Raw genomic sequence first — 17,241 nt, 5'->3', positions numbered from 1 at the left:
CAAACTTAATTAAACAACAAAATATTTTAAAATTAAAATTTTGTATCCAAAAACTATACGCAAAATACTAGTATATATTATATTGTTTCTTATGTCAATATGATAAAAATAATATATTTAAAAATATTAATCAAAATTTCACAATTTAAATCTCAAAAAATAAAAATAACCACAAATATAACAGCCCCGCATTCCCACATGCTGGGTTTGGAAGAGAAGCATAATGAGAAATGTGTACCTATTGAGATTGCGTCTTTAATCTAAGAGGGGTTAGTTGCGCAATTGAATGAGTAAAAGAGGACAAAAAGAGGACAAAAGAGACAGAGACGGAGTAAATCCACGATTTAAATGATGAGAAAATTAGAAGTGAGCCAAAAGAAAGATGTGGTGCATGTGAGAGATACACGAATTAAGAGAATAACGCTTTTGTTCGTTTTCTCCTATTCTAATTTCTTCCTCCTATAGCTCTCTCCCCAATCAAAAATGGAGGACGAAGAGGGAGGAATTAAGGAGACGCTGCTGAATAAAAGATACTACGAGAATTGCCCAGGTTGTAAGGTGGATCTGCACAAGGCAGGCCAACGTGGTTTGCCCATTAAAGAGCTCTTCACTGTATGGGCTGTGGTGCTTGGCACAGGTAATTACATATCGCTTTTTATTGATAATCTTCCTTTACTTTTATTGACAAGAGTGGGCTGCTCTCGTGGTGAACACCCTCCACTTTCAATCAATAGGTTGTGAGTTCGAGTCACCTCAAGAGCAAGGTGAGTAGTTCTCGGAGGGAGGAAGCCGAGGGTCTATCGGAAACAGCCTCTCTGCCCCAGGATAGAGATTTGGGCGCATCTAGACTATTTTATTGGGTGATACTTATCTTCGTATAAGTAATAATCATCACCTAGTAATATGTTTTGCCTCTTAGTAATACCATGTTTTGCGGTAATTAATCTTAACCACACTAATTTCATTTAATTTTCTTTGTTTGTTTAGTACTATGCGCTCTTGTGTGTGCGTTTTTTTTTCATTTCTTTTACTGGGAATTTGGTTCTAAGTATGTGAGCAAAAGTTTGCGAGTTTGAAGGGTACTATTACTCAGAACACTTCATACAAGTTTAATCATTTATGATTTTAAAAGCTTCTAAAATATTTTTCCGTCATTATCTTTCGTAATCTAACTTTAATCTTCTCATTATCTTACTATTAATATAACATCATTATTACAGTAATCTTATGATGATTAGCATATCTTCTTATAAATGAAAACTTCTAATCTGGTTAGCATCACTTTGCAAGTCCTCTTGGATTTCGAAGATTTATTTATTTTCTCATTCTTTGATACATAAACCCGAAAAAAAGAAGAAGATGGCTAAATATAAAGGGCCTTTTCTAGAAAGATCACTTTCGAAGTCATCTGCTTAAGTTCAAAACAGACTTTTCCGAAAATCAAATTAAAATATTTTTCAGAGATCACTAGAGCGAGTGTCTACTTCTGTGTTTGATTGTTTAGCATGTGTACTTTGTGTCATTTTTCCGTTTTCTTTGTCTTAAGGTGTATTTGGCTTGTCTGAAATTATTTTTCAGACAATTTTTTTACTTAAGGAAGTCATTTTCTAGTGTTTAGTTATCAAAAAATATTTTTTCATCAAAAAAAGGAAAAATCACTTTCTTCATTTAAGGGCATAAGCCATTTTCCTTGAAGTTATCTTACTTTTAACTTCAAAAATACTTAAAATATTATTATTAATTTTTATTGCTAATTTTTTTATCAAAACAATCTATGATTTGCTAATATATTTTCACTCACCAACCAAATATCAAAAAATATTTTGCATGAAATTTTTGGGAGTTTCATTTTCCATGAAAATAATTTGTCGTACCTAACACACTCTAGATGAGGCTTATATGGTGGATAAGGGTTCTTAGTTTGCTAGATTTTATTTTTATATATAAAACTAAATCGGTTATGTTGGTTTGTTGGATATATATAAAATGAATTTCACCAAATATTTTTTTTTTTTTTTTATCCCTCGTTTCACATTAAAAGCAAATTCAATTCATTTAATTTATTAGAGTTACATATGAAATATTCGACATGTCAATATATATATATATATATATATATATATATATAGTGAGAGAGAAACAAATGAATGAACATATAATCCATTAATATACAACCATATATGTTAAAAGTTTCACTGTACCGTGAGATATGATAAATTGAGGAACAGATCTAATAACGACCTTACTTTCATCCATGGTTTCAAACATAACTAACCTTTCTTTTAATAACAGACAAAATAAATACTTTACCCATCGATCTTGTCCGAAAATTCCTCTTACATACCTATTGAATATGAGAATAATATTACACACCAAAACTTTTAAAGGTGAAAAATCTCCGCAAAGAAAAATCCCCGCCCCCTCCTCATTTTCCCAACCCCATCACCTTTTCCATTACTACCATACTACCACCAACCCTTCCACCACAAGCACCTTTTTCCTAACTATAGATTCAATTGTTTGCCGATTTTTAATAAGTTTTAATAACATTCATCACAAATCCTTATACAAATTTCAAATTAAAGCTCAAAACCAGAGCTTCAAACTTGTTAATGGTGTTTTTTGAATTTTATCAAAATTAATCACCAAAATTTCAGCATATTTTTAGTAAATTTTTACTCAACAATAACCACAAATTCAAACTAATTTTCTAGGTCATGGAACACCAAAATCAACAAGGCCCGATTAAATTTTCAAATTTTTTCAAAAGGTCAATAATGATAATTTTTAAGATATCCAATGTTCTTTTTTTTTTCCTCTTAGTCATGGGGGTTGGAGAGACAAAACATGAAGGGTCGATAAAACTAGGATGGGGTTGGGGAAGAAGACGAAACGGGAGAGGGGGAAGAGGAAACGCTGGGGTTTGGGGTTGGGAAGAAAACGTGGGTTATATTTTTTTTTAATTTAAAAAGAAAATAGTTAAAAAAGGGTAAAAAGTGACAAATGGCAAAAGAGATGTGTAATTGAAACACTTTTAAAAGTTTGATGTGTAATATTATTCCCGTATTTAATAAGTGTGTAAGAGAAATTTGAGTACAATATCATGGGGTAAAGTATGTATATTGCCTTAATAAAACAATAAACAAATGCCTCCAAAAGAATTCTATATAGAAGAATATAAAATCCAAACAAGTATCATGAATATGTTCTGACAACCTTTTTATGAGAAAAATATGCTCCTATAACTCTATTCCCAAAAATCTCTATAAAAACAAATATTTTTGTACATTAAATTCATTAATAAAACGTGCTCGTGTGTGTATGGATTGGTTCACTTTTTTGGTTTGATACCAACATAAGACCAGACATTGTTGGAAACCGAAGCTTTGCCTTATTTAAGTAGGGTTTGGACATAAATTTCAAGATTTTTTTTTAAATTTAAAATTTTCACTAAAATTTGATTTGAAGATAAAATTGTGTTTAGTTATAATTTTTGCAACATATTTGGATGTACTCTTTTCAAAACCATGAAACATAATTTATACCCTAAAATTTGTTATAAAATACCAAATCACCCCGACTTGATTATACTACTTGAAACAAACAATGAAACATGTTGATTATTTAATGGTACGAACAATCTCTAATAGAAGTTAAAAGTATAAATTATAGATCTCAACAGTGGATATCAAAATATAGTCTAAAGCATCTCAATCAGATGACAGGTAGTTGTAAGTGTTACCTATGTTTAATAATTGATTGAAAAATTTAAAAAATATAGGGTAAATTTATAAAACTTAAAAATACCAACTTTCCAATTTTTCAATTGAAAAATTGATTCTCAAAAGTTTTTCAAATTCGAAAATGCATTTTCAAGTTGGATTTGGAAAAAACGTAAAATTTTCATAACCAAACATTGTTTTGATTTTTTTTTTTTTGAAAAAAAGGAAAAATTTCAGAAAAGTCTTTTAAAACATTTTCTTTTTTTTTTCCCGGTTATTTTGAAGCTACATACGGAAATTAAGAACTCAGACTTATATTTTATTTTTCCTTATTTATTTACTGCCATGAATATTGTGTTAAAAGTCAGAGTAAATAATAAATAAGAACGTCAAATTTAAGAAAAAGAATAGGTGAAAACCAATTTAAGACGAACGAGATTCTTGCTGAGACTAACACCATGCTTATCAAAATTATGTAAAAATGAAGATATTTATATTAATGACTTATTAAGAAAAATTCCTTCATCTATGGTTCAAAAATTCCCTTAAATTACCCTTCTTTTAAAACGTCTTCAATAGCAGTAGTATATGCTCTTACTTCACCTAATTTCCCATAATAAGTCGTCAATTCGGTGCTTCTTGATCTTGATCCCCAATAAAAAGAGGGAGTTGTATTAAAAAGGCAGAATAGCCTAGCAGTCCCTTGTACTTGTTCCGGCTTGATATCCCGATCATCTTGTTTCACTTGTTTTTATCCAGACATTTTAACTTGATCAAAACCTATATTTTAAACCCCTCCCACCATGTGTGTATCTCACTTGCTTGACGTGGCATGACACATCATATTCCAAGTCATTTTTATATTGTATCTACTAAAAATACATATTATATACTATTTTCTTAAAGAAAAAAAAAAAAGAATTAATGTTCCATCTCATCTCCCTCCTCTCAGATTATCGCCTTGTGCTTAGCAGTGCACATATTTCTTTTTCCTTGTCCATCTCATATCCCGTTTCACTTTTGTGTCTCACCATTCCGTCGATTAATAATTATAAAGGTATTTTTAATTAGGTAAATCAATGTCGCATTGTTCTTAACAACGACTATCAAGGTATTGTCAGAGTCGGATATTGGGGGTTTCACGACCAGAAAAGGTCAAAATTAAATGAAAACATAAGAAAATAAGTATTGATAGCAGAAATTGTCACATTTAAGGGATCTTCAGGGGTTTTTCTTTTCTTTTTTTTTTTTTAAGGAGGGAGGGGCAGTGAGAAAGAAGAAGAAGCGTAGAGGGGGGAAACGAAAAGGAGGGGGGGGGGTGTCTGTGGGGGGGGGGCAGTGGAGAAGAAGAAGAAGAAACGTACAGGAAAAAACGAAAAAGGGAGGGGCGGGGGGTGTTTGTGGGTGATTGGGGTAGCGGGGAAGAAGAAGAAGCGTGCGAGGGGAAATAACGAAAAGGGGGTGGGGGTGTTGTGGGGGTTTGGGGGTGGGGTGGGGAGCTAATAGGAAAAAGAAATTACTAAATGGGATTTGGGTAGGGGTGTTCAAAATCGAACCGAAACCGAAAACCGAACCGAAATCGAAGCTTAATGGCTTATTGGTATCGGGTTAATGGTTTAACGGACGGGAAACAGATTGAATTTTTTTTATTAACGGCTTATCGGTTTGGGGGCGGATTATTCAATTTTCTTAACGGATAATCCGTTAACCCGTTATATATATATATATATATATATATATATATATATATATATATATATATATATATATATATATATATATATATATATATATATATATATATATATATATATATATATATATATATATATATATATATATATAAGTTCTAACGCCTAATTCCTAAATAATCAGAATCCTAACGCCTAAACTTCAACCAGCAGCCACCTGCAGAATTATGGTTCTCTTTATTCGACCATAATTCAACTAGCTTCAGTAGAAATTCAACCAGCACTCCAGCAGCCACCCGCAGTACTCTATCCCGTCGACGTCCAGGCTTCCAACACTCCATCTTAGTGCCCTAGTATAAAGAACAAGCTCATATTTTTGCTTTTTAAAATTGTAAGTATGGCTCCAACACAGCCTTTGTGTTAAATTATTAATATATTGTTACCTTTCTAAGAGAAATGAACAAGAAACAAAGGGAAGGACCGCACATTTATTGTAATTTTGCTTCGTTTGTGCTATGAATAAATTAATAAAAGCTTAGATACCATTATATTTAATGAGCTAAACTACTCAAATTGTTCTTTTGCATCTAAACCCAGGCAATCACATAGTTATCTCAATGAAATTTGATATCCTTGTATGATCCATGTTATAGCTAGCAAGAGTTACAGTGGCATATCCATTAGAACTACTTTTTCCTTAATTACATCATATCATATAGTCTGCTTTGGGATGTAAGGTAAACTACAATGTATTCTGCTTTTTTCACTCTACACCACATGACACACTACATCATTTTTATGTAGGTGTTAACAGACATGTATGTCTGGACTCAATGTGTAATTTCCTATTCTGAATTTGTATGCTAGGCGGTCAACAAACAATTAATGCACGCAATATAGATTGAATGAGGCCGATAAACCGCCCGATAAACGCCCGATAAGAGCTAAACCGATACCAATCCGCCCGATATCTTATCGGATGGCTAGCGGATTAATACATTTAAAAGCCGATAACCGTTAAGCCAAACCGTTAAGAGTAATTAACCGCCCAATCCGCCCGATAAACAGCCCTAGATTTGGGTGCGGAGAACAACAGAAAGAGACTATCTCTTTTGCTTTTATCTTTTCTTACTTATTTTATCTTTATCTTTTTATTTTATTTTTTATTCTTATTTTAATAATTTTCTTTCTTCTTATTTAATTATTTCTTGTTCAAACGATCATTATCCGTGTAGATTACACCCACTTTGTCCGGCTAACCATTTTGTTGTCACATGTCTTGGTCAACGGTAAGAGTGTCCGGATTAAAACAAATGAAGTAGGAGTACCGAAATGTCAAACCGAAACAAGTACAATGGCTTACCGGGCTAATCTGCCTGTTAAAAATGGAAGGAAAATTTAAAAGGTTCATTGTCTTTTTGTTTCCTCGTAATTGGTGACTGGAGATGTTTAGAAAGTGCTTTCTTGATATTTCAAAACCTTGTTTCAAACGGACACATTTATGCATGTTTAGTTTCTTCAATGGTAGATGAGGCGAACTTTCAGAAATCGAGAATGCTGTCCATGTCCTACAGTACTATAATCATGGACAATCACCAAACAGTAAATGGCTGAAGCTTTCTTGGTCACTACAAGAAACAATATCATATTTTGGCTGATTCTAAACAGATTCTTTATTTTGATACACACATTGCTAAAACAGCATCTGGAAACAATCAGCATGATCATTTTTTATCATTGACATTCAGACTAATGATTTTCTTTTTCTGTTTTCATGGGATTCAATTGATCTTCAGCACTTCCAATATCATCTCTCTTTCCATTTCTTTATTTCATGGTAAGATCAATCAACTTTTTTGGTCTGTCGTTGAGTTCAAGTTTTATGAAATACACATGCTTTAAGTGAAATTTAGATATTTTTTTATTTGATTTGCAGAACTGGAGCAAGTCTACTCAATCCGTATAGTAAATGTTAAGATAATTGCTAATATTAGTGACTGACCTTAACAAGGTGTTTGTGTGAGATTGCCATTGTAGATATTTGCCCAGCGTTTGGCAATGAACTTTGTATCCTGATGAAAAGACTTCAAATTTAAAATTGCTTAGTCGATAAAACCTAGTATACTAAAGTTGTTAACCAATTTATTTACTAGGAAGTTAAATTGCAACATCTGCCCCAGTTTTTTTATTTTTGGTTTGGTCAGTCATTTTTCAAGAAAATCATTCATGTTATATCAGCCGTCAGTCCTAACAATATGGTCTATTCACAACTCCGTGGAGTTTACTGATAAGTTTTACCTTCAAGCACAATCAATTAATGTTGTTGAATAGATTCCATTCTAAAGCCCTGGTCCTTCTTCCTAGCTAGTTGATTTGATTTGACTTTTATAAATGAAATTAGATGTTTGACCCGTGAATTTCCATTTCACACAAAGCCTTTTACATTTCTGCAATACGTCTTGCCAGAGCTTTTGTGGCTTTGTATGTTAATAGTTTGAGTTAGGAAAAATATGATTGTTAAAATGTGTAACAGAATCACAGATCAACCTAAATTTAGAATTTCTGCCCTTGAGCCTTGTAGATTCTGCTACTTGCTATTGGTCTCCTTTGTTCTTTTTTTGATTGCATATAACTTTTGTTCCTATAGTTATATTTTTTAACTACTGTTTTTTCCAGTCAGCAGTAAAAATCTGATAGCAAGCTTGAAGTCTTAGTTTATTTGATAGTATCACATTTAGCATGTATGCAATTTGTCACACAGAGCATGACACCCTTCTTGTGAAGATAAAGTCCATGCTATATTGGCAACCCATTAACTTACTATATTTGGCTCATGTTACAGATAAGGGACTTTCACATTGCAAAGAGAGAGGAAGATATTGGTTCCTATGCAGGTTATGTAGGTAAGCTTATTTCATGCCCTGATTTGTATCTTGATTAATAATCAAATAGAGTCTCTGTCAGAAAATGCTTATAAATTTCCTGAAATACTGAAGGTTCTGCATATATGCTTGGAAGAGCTTTAACATCTGTTTTTTGGGGAATAGTGGCTGATCGATACGGCCGAAAACCAGTCATAATTATCGGCACTTTTACAGTGTATGTCTAATCTTTATAGAAATGTTTTCTTTTAGGTTTCATTCATTTCAAAGTCTACAAGTTTATACTTTTTGCTTTGGTTTGGCTTCAGGGTTGTTTTCAATACTCTCTTTGGTCTTAGCATCAACTTCTGGATGGCAGTCATAACAAGATTTCTTCTTGGCAGTTTAAATGGTTTGCTTGGACCAATAAAGGTATCTATCAGTTTAATACCATTATATGATTCAGTACTGCATCCTCAGCTATTATGTTAAGAACTTAAGATACCTACCTTCCATGCTTAGGCATATGCTGCCGAAATTTTTCGTGAAGAATATCAAGCACTAGGAATGTCAACGGTAATATGTCCTTACTTCTCACTTCTCAGTGATCCAGATGATTTCTGACATATGACAGGATTGTACATAATGTAAGAGCGAAAAACAAAAGCGGCAAGAATGCATTTCCAAATGACCACTTAGACCGTGGCTTTTATAGAATTTTATTTTATTTTTTCTTATATGTTTGAATCTTTCAGATTAGTACTGCATGGGGCATCGGATTGATTATTGGTCCAGCTTTAGGAGGCTTCCTTGCCCAGGTATTTCATTACTTAGCTATTTTCTTTTGTATTCCTTCCTTCTGCTAGGGGAAGAGAGTTAGTCATTTTAAGATAAATTTTAAGATGCATTTGCTAAATCTAGCATTGCCAAAAAACACAATTTGAAGTGGTATTCTTTTCGTATATAGTAGAAACTTTCTTAACTTAGAATTCTTTGTGTTTCTATTTTTAATTTTTCTCTGCAAATTTTAGCAAGAGAATTTCCTTTAGCTTTAGACAACATACATGCCTGTTCTCTAAATGTTTGTATTTTCCTAGCCTGCAGAGAAATATCCAGCCATATTCTCAAAGGATTCTATATTTGGAAGGTATTTTGCCCTCTTGCTTTTCATGAATCTGTATCTTCTTTTGTTGCTTGAAGTGCTCCTTGGCTCCAACATTTGATATTTTTTCTGCAGATTTCCCTACTTCTTGCCTTGCCTATGCATATCACTGTTTTCCTTGGTCGTGGCTATTGGTTCATTTTGGCTGCCGGTAAATCTATATGATTCTGTTAATTACTTCTGGGTCTTGTCAAGGCACACACTGTTGTCTAATCTTGTTCCCTTCCAGTTTACAGTTAAAGAATTAGTATTTCACCTCCTGAGCAAGATTGGACTTTGCATTAAATTTTGAAGGATAATGATTACGTAGCATTTCAGATATCCATGTTACTTTATTGTTGCAATTTTGCTGAGAGTGAGATTTGTCTAGCCATCTTTTTCCTTTAATCCCTCCAAGTTGTTTTTCAGCTTTGGTGCATTTGGTGATGCAGGATGGGGTAGGGGCAGTTCTAGTTGCACTTCAAACTGAATCCTAGAAAGATTGAAGTTTGTCCTTTTCTTTTTCCTTGTTAGAGTTGGGAGTCTATAACATATTGAAGGAGAAGAAAACTAAGCCTCAATTTAGGTAAGTGGAGGATTGAGTGAAAAGTTTTGTTGCCTTTACATTTTTGGTACCGTATTGAGTAGGATAAGGAATTGCTGTAAGAGGGTGCATTTCTGGTGTTTCAGGGATGAACCAACTCTTTAACTATTATGGATTCAATTCTTCATCTACCTGGTTTCACGGACCACATTAGTCCGCCTGTCTGTCTCTCTTCTCTTTTTCATATTGCTTTATCAGTTTGTCAGGTGTCCTCTCTGATTTTCCAGTTTTAGTTGATCTGGAAAATTGTAAAATTTTCATCCCTACAGCTCATGGTTTTCAGGAAACACTACACATTCATGATTCAGAAATGCCGCCTCAAGATTCTTACAAGACTCTGGAAGCTGCATCAGATGCAAAAGAAGAAAGTGAATCAAACCCAAAAGAAAACCTTTTCAAGAACTGGCCGTTGATGTCATCTATCATAATATACTGCATCTTCGCTCTTCACGATATGGCTTACTCAGAGGTATGCCATATCCACTAATAAACATAGGATATAATCACCGCATCATGATTATGAACACATCTCTCTATTATCAAAAAGAAAAAGATATGCATCTATTATAGTTTGACATCTAGTTGATTGCATGTTGTAATTGCAATGACTTTGTTGAAACAGCTTTCTTTCATCCTTAGGAATATCTCAGATCCTCGTTGGTTTACATTTTATTTTGATATCTGCTCAATTGTTTTCTACTGCATGGTAACTATGAAAGTGAATGTGTCCCCTCTATGACAAGGAAATAGGTGTCTCTTTTAGAATTCTGCAGCTCAACCTTCTGCATACAAATCCTAGGCTCATTGGCTATCAGAAGCTGAATATACATGTTATTTATTGTTCATTCTGAGGATATATGAGCAACAGCAGTGGATACTGTTCCATTTACCAATAGTAAACCAGTACGATGATTCAGCCCCTGCCTTTCGTTGTAAACTTTTGTAGCTTATTGCTTTTTTGGTTTCTTTGAAAACATAAGTGCTAAATTCTCAATTCAATCTGTAGTTGTTTAAGTTTCCAAATTCCTAATTCCTGGTGCTATGTGGTCATTGTTCGTTTATTGATCTTAATCGTATGTTATTAGCAACTTTTGAGGTATATGAAGAGAGAAGAACCAGAAATTGATCATATCAAGAGGACTGAAAACTTCTAAGAACCTCCACTTTTTGCTTTACTTTTGGGTATTATTAGTTATAAAGAGCTGTAATGTAAAACACAAATGCATTCTATTTAATTATTTAGTAGGTTTTTGGAAGGGGAGCCTTGGAGTAACTGGTAAAGGTGTTGCCATGTGACCAGGAGGTTACGGGTTTGAGCCGTGGAAACAGCCTCTTGCAGAAATGCAGGGTAAGGCTGCATACAATAGACCCTTGTGGTTCGGCCCTTCCCCGGACCCCGCGCGTAACGGGAGCTTAATGCACCGGGCTGCCCTGCCCTGCCCTTTTCGTAGGTTTTTGGAATTCCCACCGGTGTAAACATAATTAATACGTATGATGCTAAGAGTAATTGATCTAATTTGCAGATGTTCCTACGAGGAAATGCTTAGTTATTTCAATTCTCAGGCCCACGAGCTATTGCATAACAATTCATTGTATCTCCAAACGTATTTGCTTCTGCAGATTTTCTCATTATGGGCTGTGAGCCCCAGAAAGTTTGGGGGCTTAAGTTATTCAACTGCTGATGTTGGTGAAGTACTATCGTTCTCAGGTGCAAGCCAATTTTCTCATAATTTCTTTTCTTTCTATGGATAGATGAATCTTGTTTGACATTTTCTTTTTCGAATTAATCTCTTCCCTATCTTTTTCCCCCTCTTCTCCATCTCTAAATGAGATTTGGAAGAAGCGCCTTGTTGTAATGCAATGCATCAGATAATCAAATTAACACCTTATAAAATTAGGAATCTTGATCTATGAAAGCATAGTTTGATACAATCCTTTCAAATAAATTACTGTTAGACATGTTAATGCCAACTAATTAAATAGTAAAGGAAAGAGTAAAAGGAAGCACACAATTGGTGAAAAAGAAAAAGGGAGTGCAGAATTTGATCTACGAACCCATAAAGTAATGTATTTAATGTAAAACTTGATAGAGGAACATGAGTATTCTCTGTGGTTTACTAGTATCAGCACACTGTAGGCTGGTGCTGTCAATGGTTATTGCCTTAAAGTCCACCCCTGCAGATGTTGTAACAACTAATTATTTGTTTATGCTTGTCATATCTAACCAAGAATTTAAGAGAAAGAAACTTGTGTGATGTATTGCACTAAAGTAACGCCTGATCCATCAAATGTGTCTAAAGTACATAATGTGTTATTCAGAAGCATTTGTGTCCCAACTTTTACATTTATGGCGACTACTTTATTAATTTATCAAATCCTATGATAGTACAGAGTAACTCGTTAGTTCCTTTCTCTGCTTATGCCTCCAGTTGGAAGATTTGTCTATATCAAAGTCTTTTAACTTAAGCTGAAACTTATTCTATGTTGGCTGTGATTGCGGAACAAGTAGTCAGTCTTCATAATCATCAGTTACTTATGCCAATATCTATATAGAATGGTCTTTATTTGGATTATCTGTTCAGGTTTTCATTCTTGAAAACATGCTAGAGCACATATCTGTAGCGAGAATATTACCATTCTCGAGAAGGTAGCATAAGTAGGGGTTTTAGATTGATTGTCTATAGAAGAACTATCTTACTGAATCCTGTGCTGACTTGTTTGACATACACAGAGTGCATCTCATTTCATATTACTCTACGATGTTGGATACTGAAATGGTGGCAATTTCAGGGTTTGGCCTTCTAGTCTTTCAACTTTTTCTGTATCCGTTGGTTGCCAAGTATTTTGGCCCTATCATCACTGCTCGAGTTGCAGGAGTAAGCACTTGATTTGTACAATATGTTAAAACTCTTGAATTCTATGACCATGTTTCCTGAAAGGCTTGTAATATGATCAGGTTTTATCAATTCTGTTACTGGCGAGTTACCCTTATATCGCTATGCTGTCTGGGATCACCCTCTCTGTGGTGATTAATTTTGCATCCATGATGAAGAATGCGTTGTCTGTAAGTGCTGTTCTGGTGTCTATAATTTATCTTACCACTCATTCTATAGTTGATTTGCATACAAAGTGCAACACCACAATCAAGATTATGCATGAAATATGGAAATGAATGTGAGATCTTACTCTTTTAGTGCATTTAGCATAGGAAATTTACTTAACCACTTGGTAGTCAACGTCTTAAGAGAATGCTTTTGGAGGACTTCTGTTTCTCGTCTTGTTGGGAAAAAGTACTATTGGAACTGTCCCATATGCTTCACCTCCGGTGAAATAGGAAGAAATTTGTCTACTTTCCATATTAGTAAATTTTCTTTAGGAAAATGATAGAAAAGAATCCAATAAAAAAAGGAAATCTTTTTTGAGTTTTGAACTAGTAATGTGTCACAAGAATATGATATACCAATCATGTGGGAAGCAGAAGTTATATACTTGGACAATTCTCTACATCCTAATGATGAAATTTATAGTCTCAAATTCTAACGTTGTCTTCGAATTGCCTCCAGATCTCTATCATAACCGGGTTGTTCATATTACAAAACAACGCAGTGGTAAGTTCATCTTTGCTCCCTCCTTTAAAAGCTAGATCTTGTAATTGTCATCTGCAGAAGCATTATATTATCCATGCAATATGCTGTGCTTGGTCTTGGTCTGATTTGAATAATTTACAACCGCAGGACCAGCGACAAAGGGGAGCTGCTAATGGACTTGCCATGACTGGAATGTCATTTTTTAAAGCTCTTGGGCCAGCAGGGGGTGGAGCACTGTGAGTTCACTTGTTTCCTAGTTACTTATCAATTTCTAATTCATTAGAATTGAATAAACTTATTTTAAAACTCTTATCGTTTATTTTCCATTTCAGTCTCGGTAAAGAGTAAACATTAATTTAAGAGAAAACCTGTTTAAAGTGTTAATGCATGCTAGAGCATGTGTGGATGCAGACAAAATTTTCTTACTTCAGCGTTTCAAATTCTCCTGATCTAATATGGTTTTAGTAATCTTTAACTAGGAGAAGCATACTAATGTAACCCTGTAATTTAGTGGTTAGCCTGCAAATTTTCAGGTGAACCTTTTAAAGGCTGCAACCTTATGACCATCTCAATTGCTAATGGCCACTGGCCAATATTCGAAATCTTGTACTAAAAGAATAGCATGCCCCTCATCCAACTAAATCATTGTAACCACCTGGATTTTATGTCCATTATTGTAAAATCATGAAGAAATCAGCAGTGCGCATGAATTTAATCATATGACTGTAAAGGTAAAAATCCGTGAAGGTCTGCCTACACACTACCCTCCCCGGACCCTACTTGTGGGATTACACTGGGTTTGTTATTGTTGTATTCATGAGTGCCTGTGATGGCCTGGCAGCCCTAGACAGAAAACACGGTGAACATTAATTTGTTATTTTGAACTTACAGCAAGTTTATTTTATCAGACTTTTGAGATTACCGAAAAGGAAAAAGAAAAAGAAGGGAAGTGTTAAGACTCGATATGTGGATCAATAGACAGAACTATTTTTTCTATACAATTAGACCACGAGCCTAATTTCCCTGCGAGGCATTTTACCAGCCACGGTTGTTTTTATTGACCCTGTGTACGTACAATTCTGCAATGAAGCAGACTTCATAGCAGCAACAGAAACCATTTTAGGAGTAGAACAGACTGCATTGGCTCTCTGACCTGTTGAGCCATTAATCAGACAACATAGGTCCAACATTGTCTTAGTATCAGTTAACACTTACGATTCTGATCCTCGAACAAGCAGCTATGACATTTGAGAAATTGAGAGGGAAACTGGATCACTGTTTCCAAATTGAATGTAGGACTTGAGAACGCAATATAATGATCGATCTTCTTGTCCTAGACAGACTACCTTCTTTTTCTGTTAATGATAGCAGGGTTGGGGAATTGAATGTGTTTCACATCTTTGCTTGCGAACTCGCAGACTACCTGGCTTTGCTTTAGAAATAGAAACATGTATCTGCTTTCTTACAGCTAAAGTTGTCACCTTTTTTTGTGTTGTGCAGCTTCTCTTGGGCACAAAAAAGGCTTGATGCTTCGTTCCTTCCAGGTAATGATCAAGCTCATTTTCCAAATCATGTTTCTACAATAGCTAGGAATTTGTTGTGCCTTGGTTTGTGTGTAATGGGTGGTGGACTTTGCCTAGGAGCAAAATATTATTATTGCTGCGTCGACACATCGCAGATCAGCAATGTTGTGACGACACTGATTGATTTTAAGCTATAAGCTTTCTGAAATGGTATCTGGAACAAATAAGTGTCAAAAATATGGACACTAGGGTCAATTATTTAAAATTTATTAGGAATCTGAGCAAGTGACATTTCATAATATACTGCCCGTAGTAATTTATTTGGAAACCGAGCGTGGACAATATAAAACGTGAGCCTTGGATCGAGTAAATCACGAATTGAGGGTGGGTTTGCTCTGATACCATGATAAGAAAATTAATTTTGGGCTTAACTCAACGCCGAAAGTCAGCTCATAAAATAAGGATTGCTCAAGACCATATAAGGAGACCTAGTAACCCATCGCTCACCGATGTGGGAACTCAACATGTTCTATACTCTAGTAATTATCACCTCTACATGCGTTGCTCGTTGCTCTCTCCTATCTTTATTTCTGTTGTGTTCTACTCAAATGCAGGTAATCAGGTGGTTTTCTTTGTGCTGAATGTGATTGAAGCAATTGGCTTGTTGTTGACATTCAAACCATTCCTAGTCGAACGACAAAATAGATAGTAGAGAGCTTATGTATTTCGATTATGATTATTTTTTAGTATTATTAAAGAAGTGGGTAAGCAAGAAGTTGCACTCTTTCTGACTATCCATCAAATAATGCAACATATACGGATTGGCCAGATGATTTGATCACCGTGATGAATCAATTTAGATGGGTTAAATGATTTTTGCTCATTCTAAGTCAGTTCAAATTTCAATGAAATTCATATATTTAGCAGCCTAGACTATTATCTCTTTTTACAGTGTCAACTCTTTTTGTATACAAGTGCTATATTTTTTTACTTGTTGGAGCAGTTGTATGTAAATTGATTTTGTTTGCTTTATTATATTTATTCATTGAATTAAGGCGACCATTGACACTCGTTTGAGTCACAATTTGGAGTGGTCGGTCGATAACGTGGAGAGTTGCTTTAAACATGTTACACTTGTTTTATCACTTTCATTTAACTGTTATATTAACTTTTTCCTTTTTTGTACTTTTCGAGATGACCATTGCAATGTGACCATTCTAGTTCTAGTTCTAAGAAGACCATCGCCATCTCCCAAAGTTTCACTTAGTTTGATTTGTGGATTAGGGGTTGGATAAAGGGGGTAAAATTCAATTGAATATTCTGTTCACAAAGGACGGATTTAAGACGGATTTAGGGTAGGTTCTATGAGTTCAACTAGTTGTACTCGTTACTTTTAGCTCGAAACTGTAGATACTAGATTAGCCTTTGTTTTGTTACTGGGTACTTTACATTACATTGGGTACAGATTCAAGTTACCCCTTAATTTGGGATACTTTTTTAAAAGAAAAATGTATAATTTTTAGTCGCTTTCCAAAAATAATAGCTGGCAATTTTTTTTAATTGTGCATTCTATACATATAACATATTTTATATATTTTTAGACTAGCAAATACAATTAACTTGGACCAATCGGTCAGTTTTATAGTTTGCCCTAAAATCGGATAACAATTGAATTTATACGCGGTTTTAAGGATACGTGATATAACTTGATACAAATTAAAAGAACAGATTAATATTGAAATTAATGATAAGAAAATAAATGCAAACCACACAAATTGAACAACCTTAGTCTTGATGGTTGGTCACCCTCGAGTCAAGAAGTGCCTCAATCGATGTCAGAATAGAATGACAAGATAATACAAACTAGAAATAACAGTATATTGCTTTGGATGCGTTTCTTGATGTCTGTTACAAATGATCAGACCCCCTTTTATATAGTAGGGGAGTCCTACTCCTGATACAATTCTATAAAAGGTAAAAAATCTCATAATTTGCTAATTAATCGGCCTCTCCTTGATACGTGCCGCGATTTCCGTCGTGATATCCAACCGATTGCGGATATTTTGGCCTTCCGTTATTTGGCCCGATAAAGTTTTCTCGATCTGGTTCTGT

General features: G+C 34.4%; 1 protein-coding gene across 3 annotated transcripts; it reads left to right on the top strand.

The window, feature by feature from the left end:
• Positions 1-361: 361 nt before the first annotated feature.
• LOC107761689 (protein ZINC INDUCED FACILITATOR-LIKE 1) lies at positions 362-16,010 on the top strand. 3 transcript variants are annotated; one of them, XM_016579940.2, is made up of 18 exons: positions 442-637; positions 735-936; positions 7,210-7,250; positions 8,256-8,316; positions 8,410-8,512; positions 8,604-8,706; positions 8,797-8,850; positions 9,030-9,092; positions 9,372-9,421; positions 9,512-9,587; positions 10,303-10,488; positions 11,640-11,727; positions 12,810-12,895; positions 12,976-13,083; positions 13,583-13,627; positions 13,754-13,842; positions 15,107-15,150; positions 15,744-16,010. In XM_016579940.2, the coding sequence occupies exons 2-18, from the start codon at positions 927-929 to the stop codon at positions 15,836-15,838; spliced, it is 1,302 nt and encodes a 433-aa protein (XP_016435426.1). In that variant the 5' UTR covers positions 442-637; positions 735-926; the 3' UTR covers positions 15,839-16,010. The 3 variants fall into 3 exon arrangements, with proteins under 3 accessions (XP_016435425.1, XP_016435426.1, XP_016435427.1); XM_016579939.2 differs by lacking the exon at positions 735-936 and having other exon boundaries at positions 362-637; XM_016579941.2 differs by lacking the exons at positions 735-936; positions 7,210-7,250 and having other exon boundaries at positions 476-637.
• The last annotated feature ends 1,231 nt before the right edge of the window (positions 16,011-17,241 follow it).

Source organism: Nicotiana tabacum, chromosome 19 (assembly GCF_000715075.1).
Source record: "Nicotiana tabacum cultivar K326 chromosome 19, ASM71507v2, whole genome shotgun sequence".
NCBI lineage: Eukaryota > Viridiplantae > Streptophyta > Magnoliopsida > Solanales > Solanaceae > Nicotiana > Nicotiana tabacum.
The sequence above is the reverse complement of the archived record's forward strand: the minus strand, read 5'-3'. Positions and strand labels throughout refer to the sequence as shown.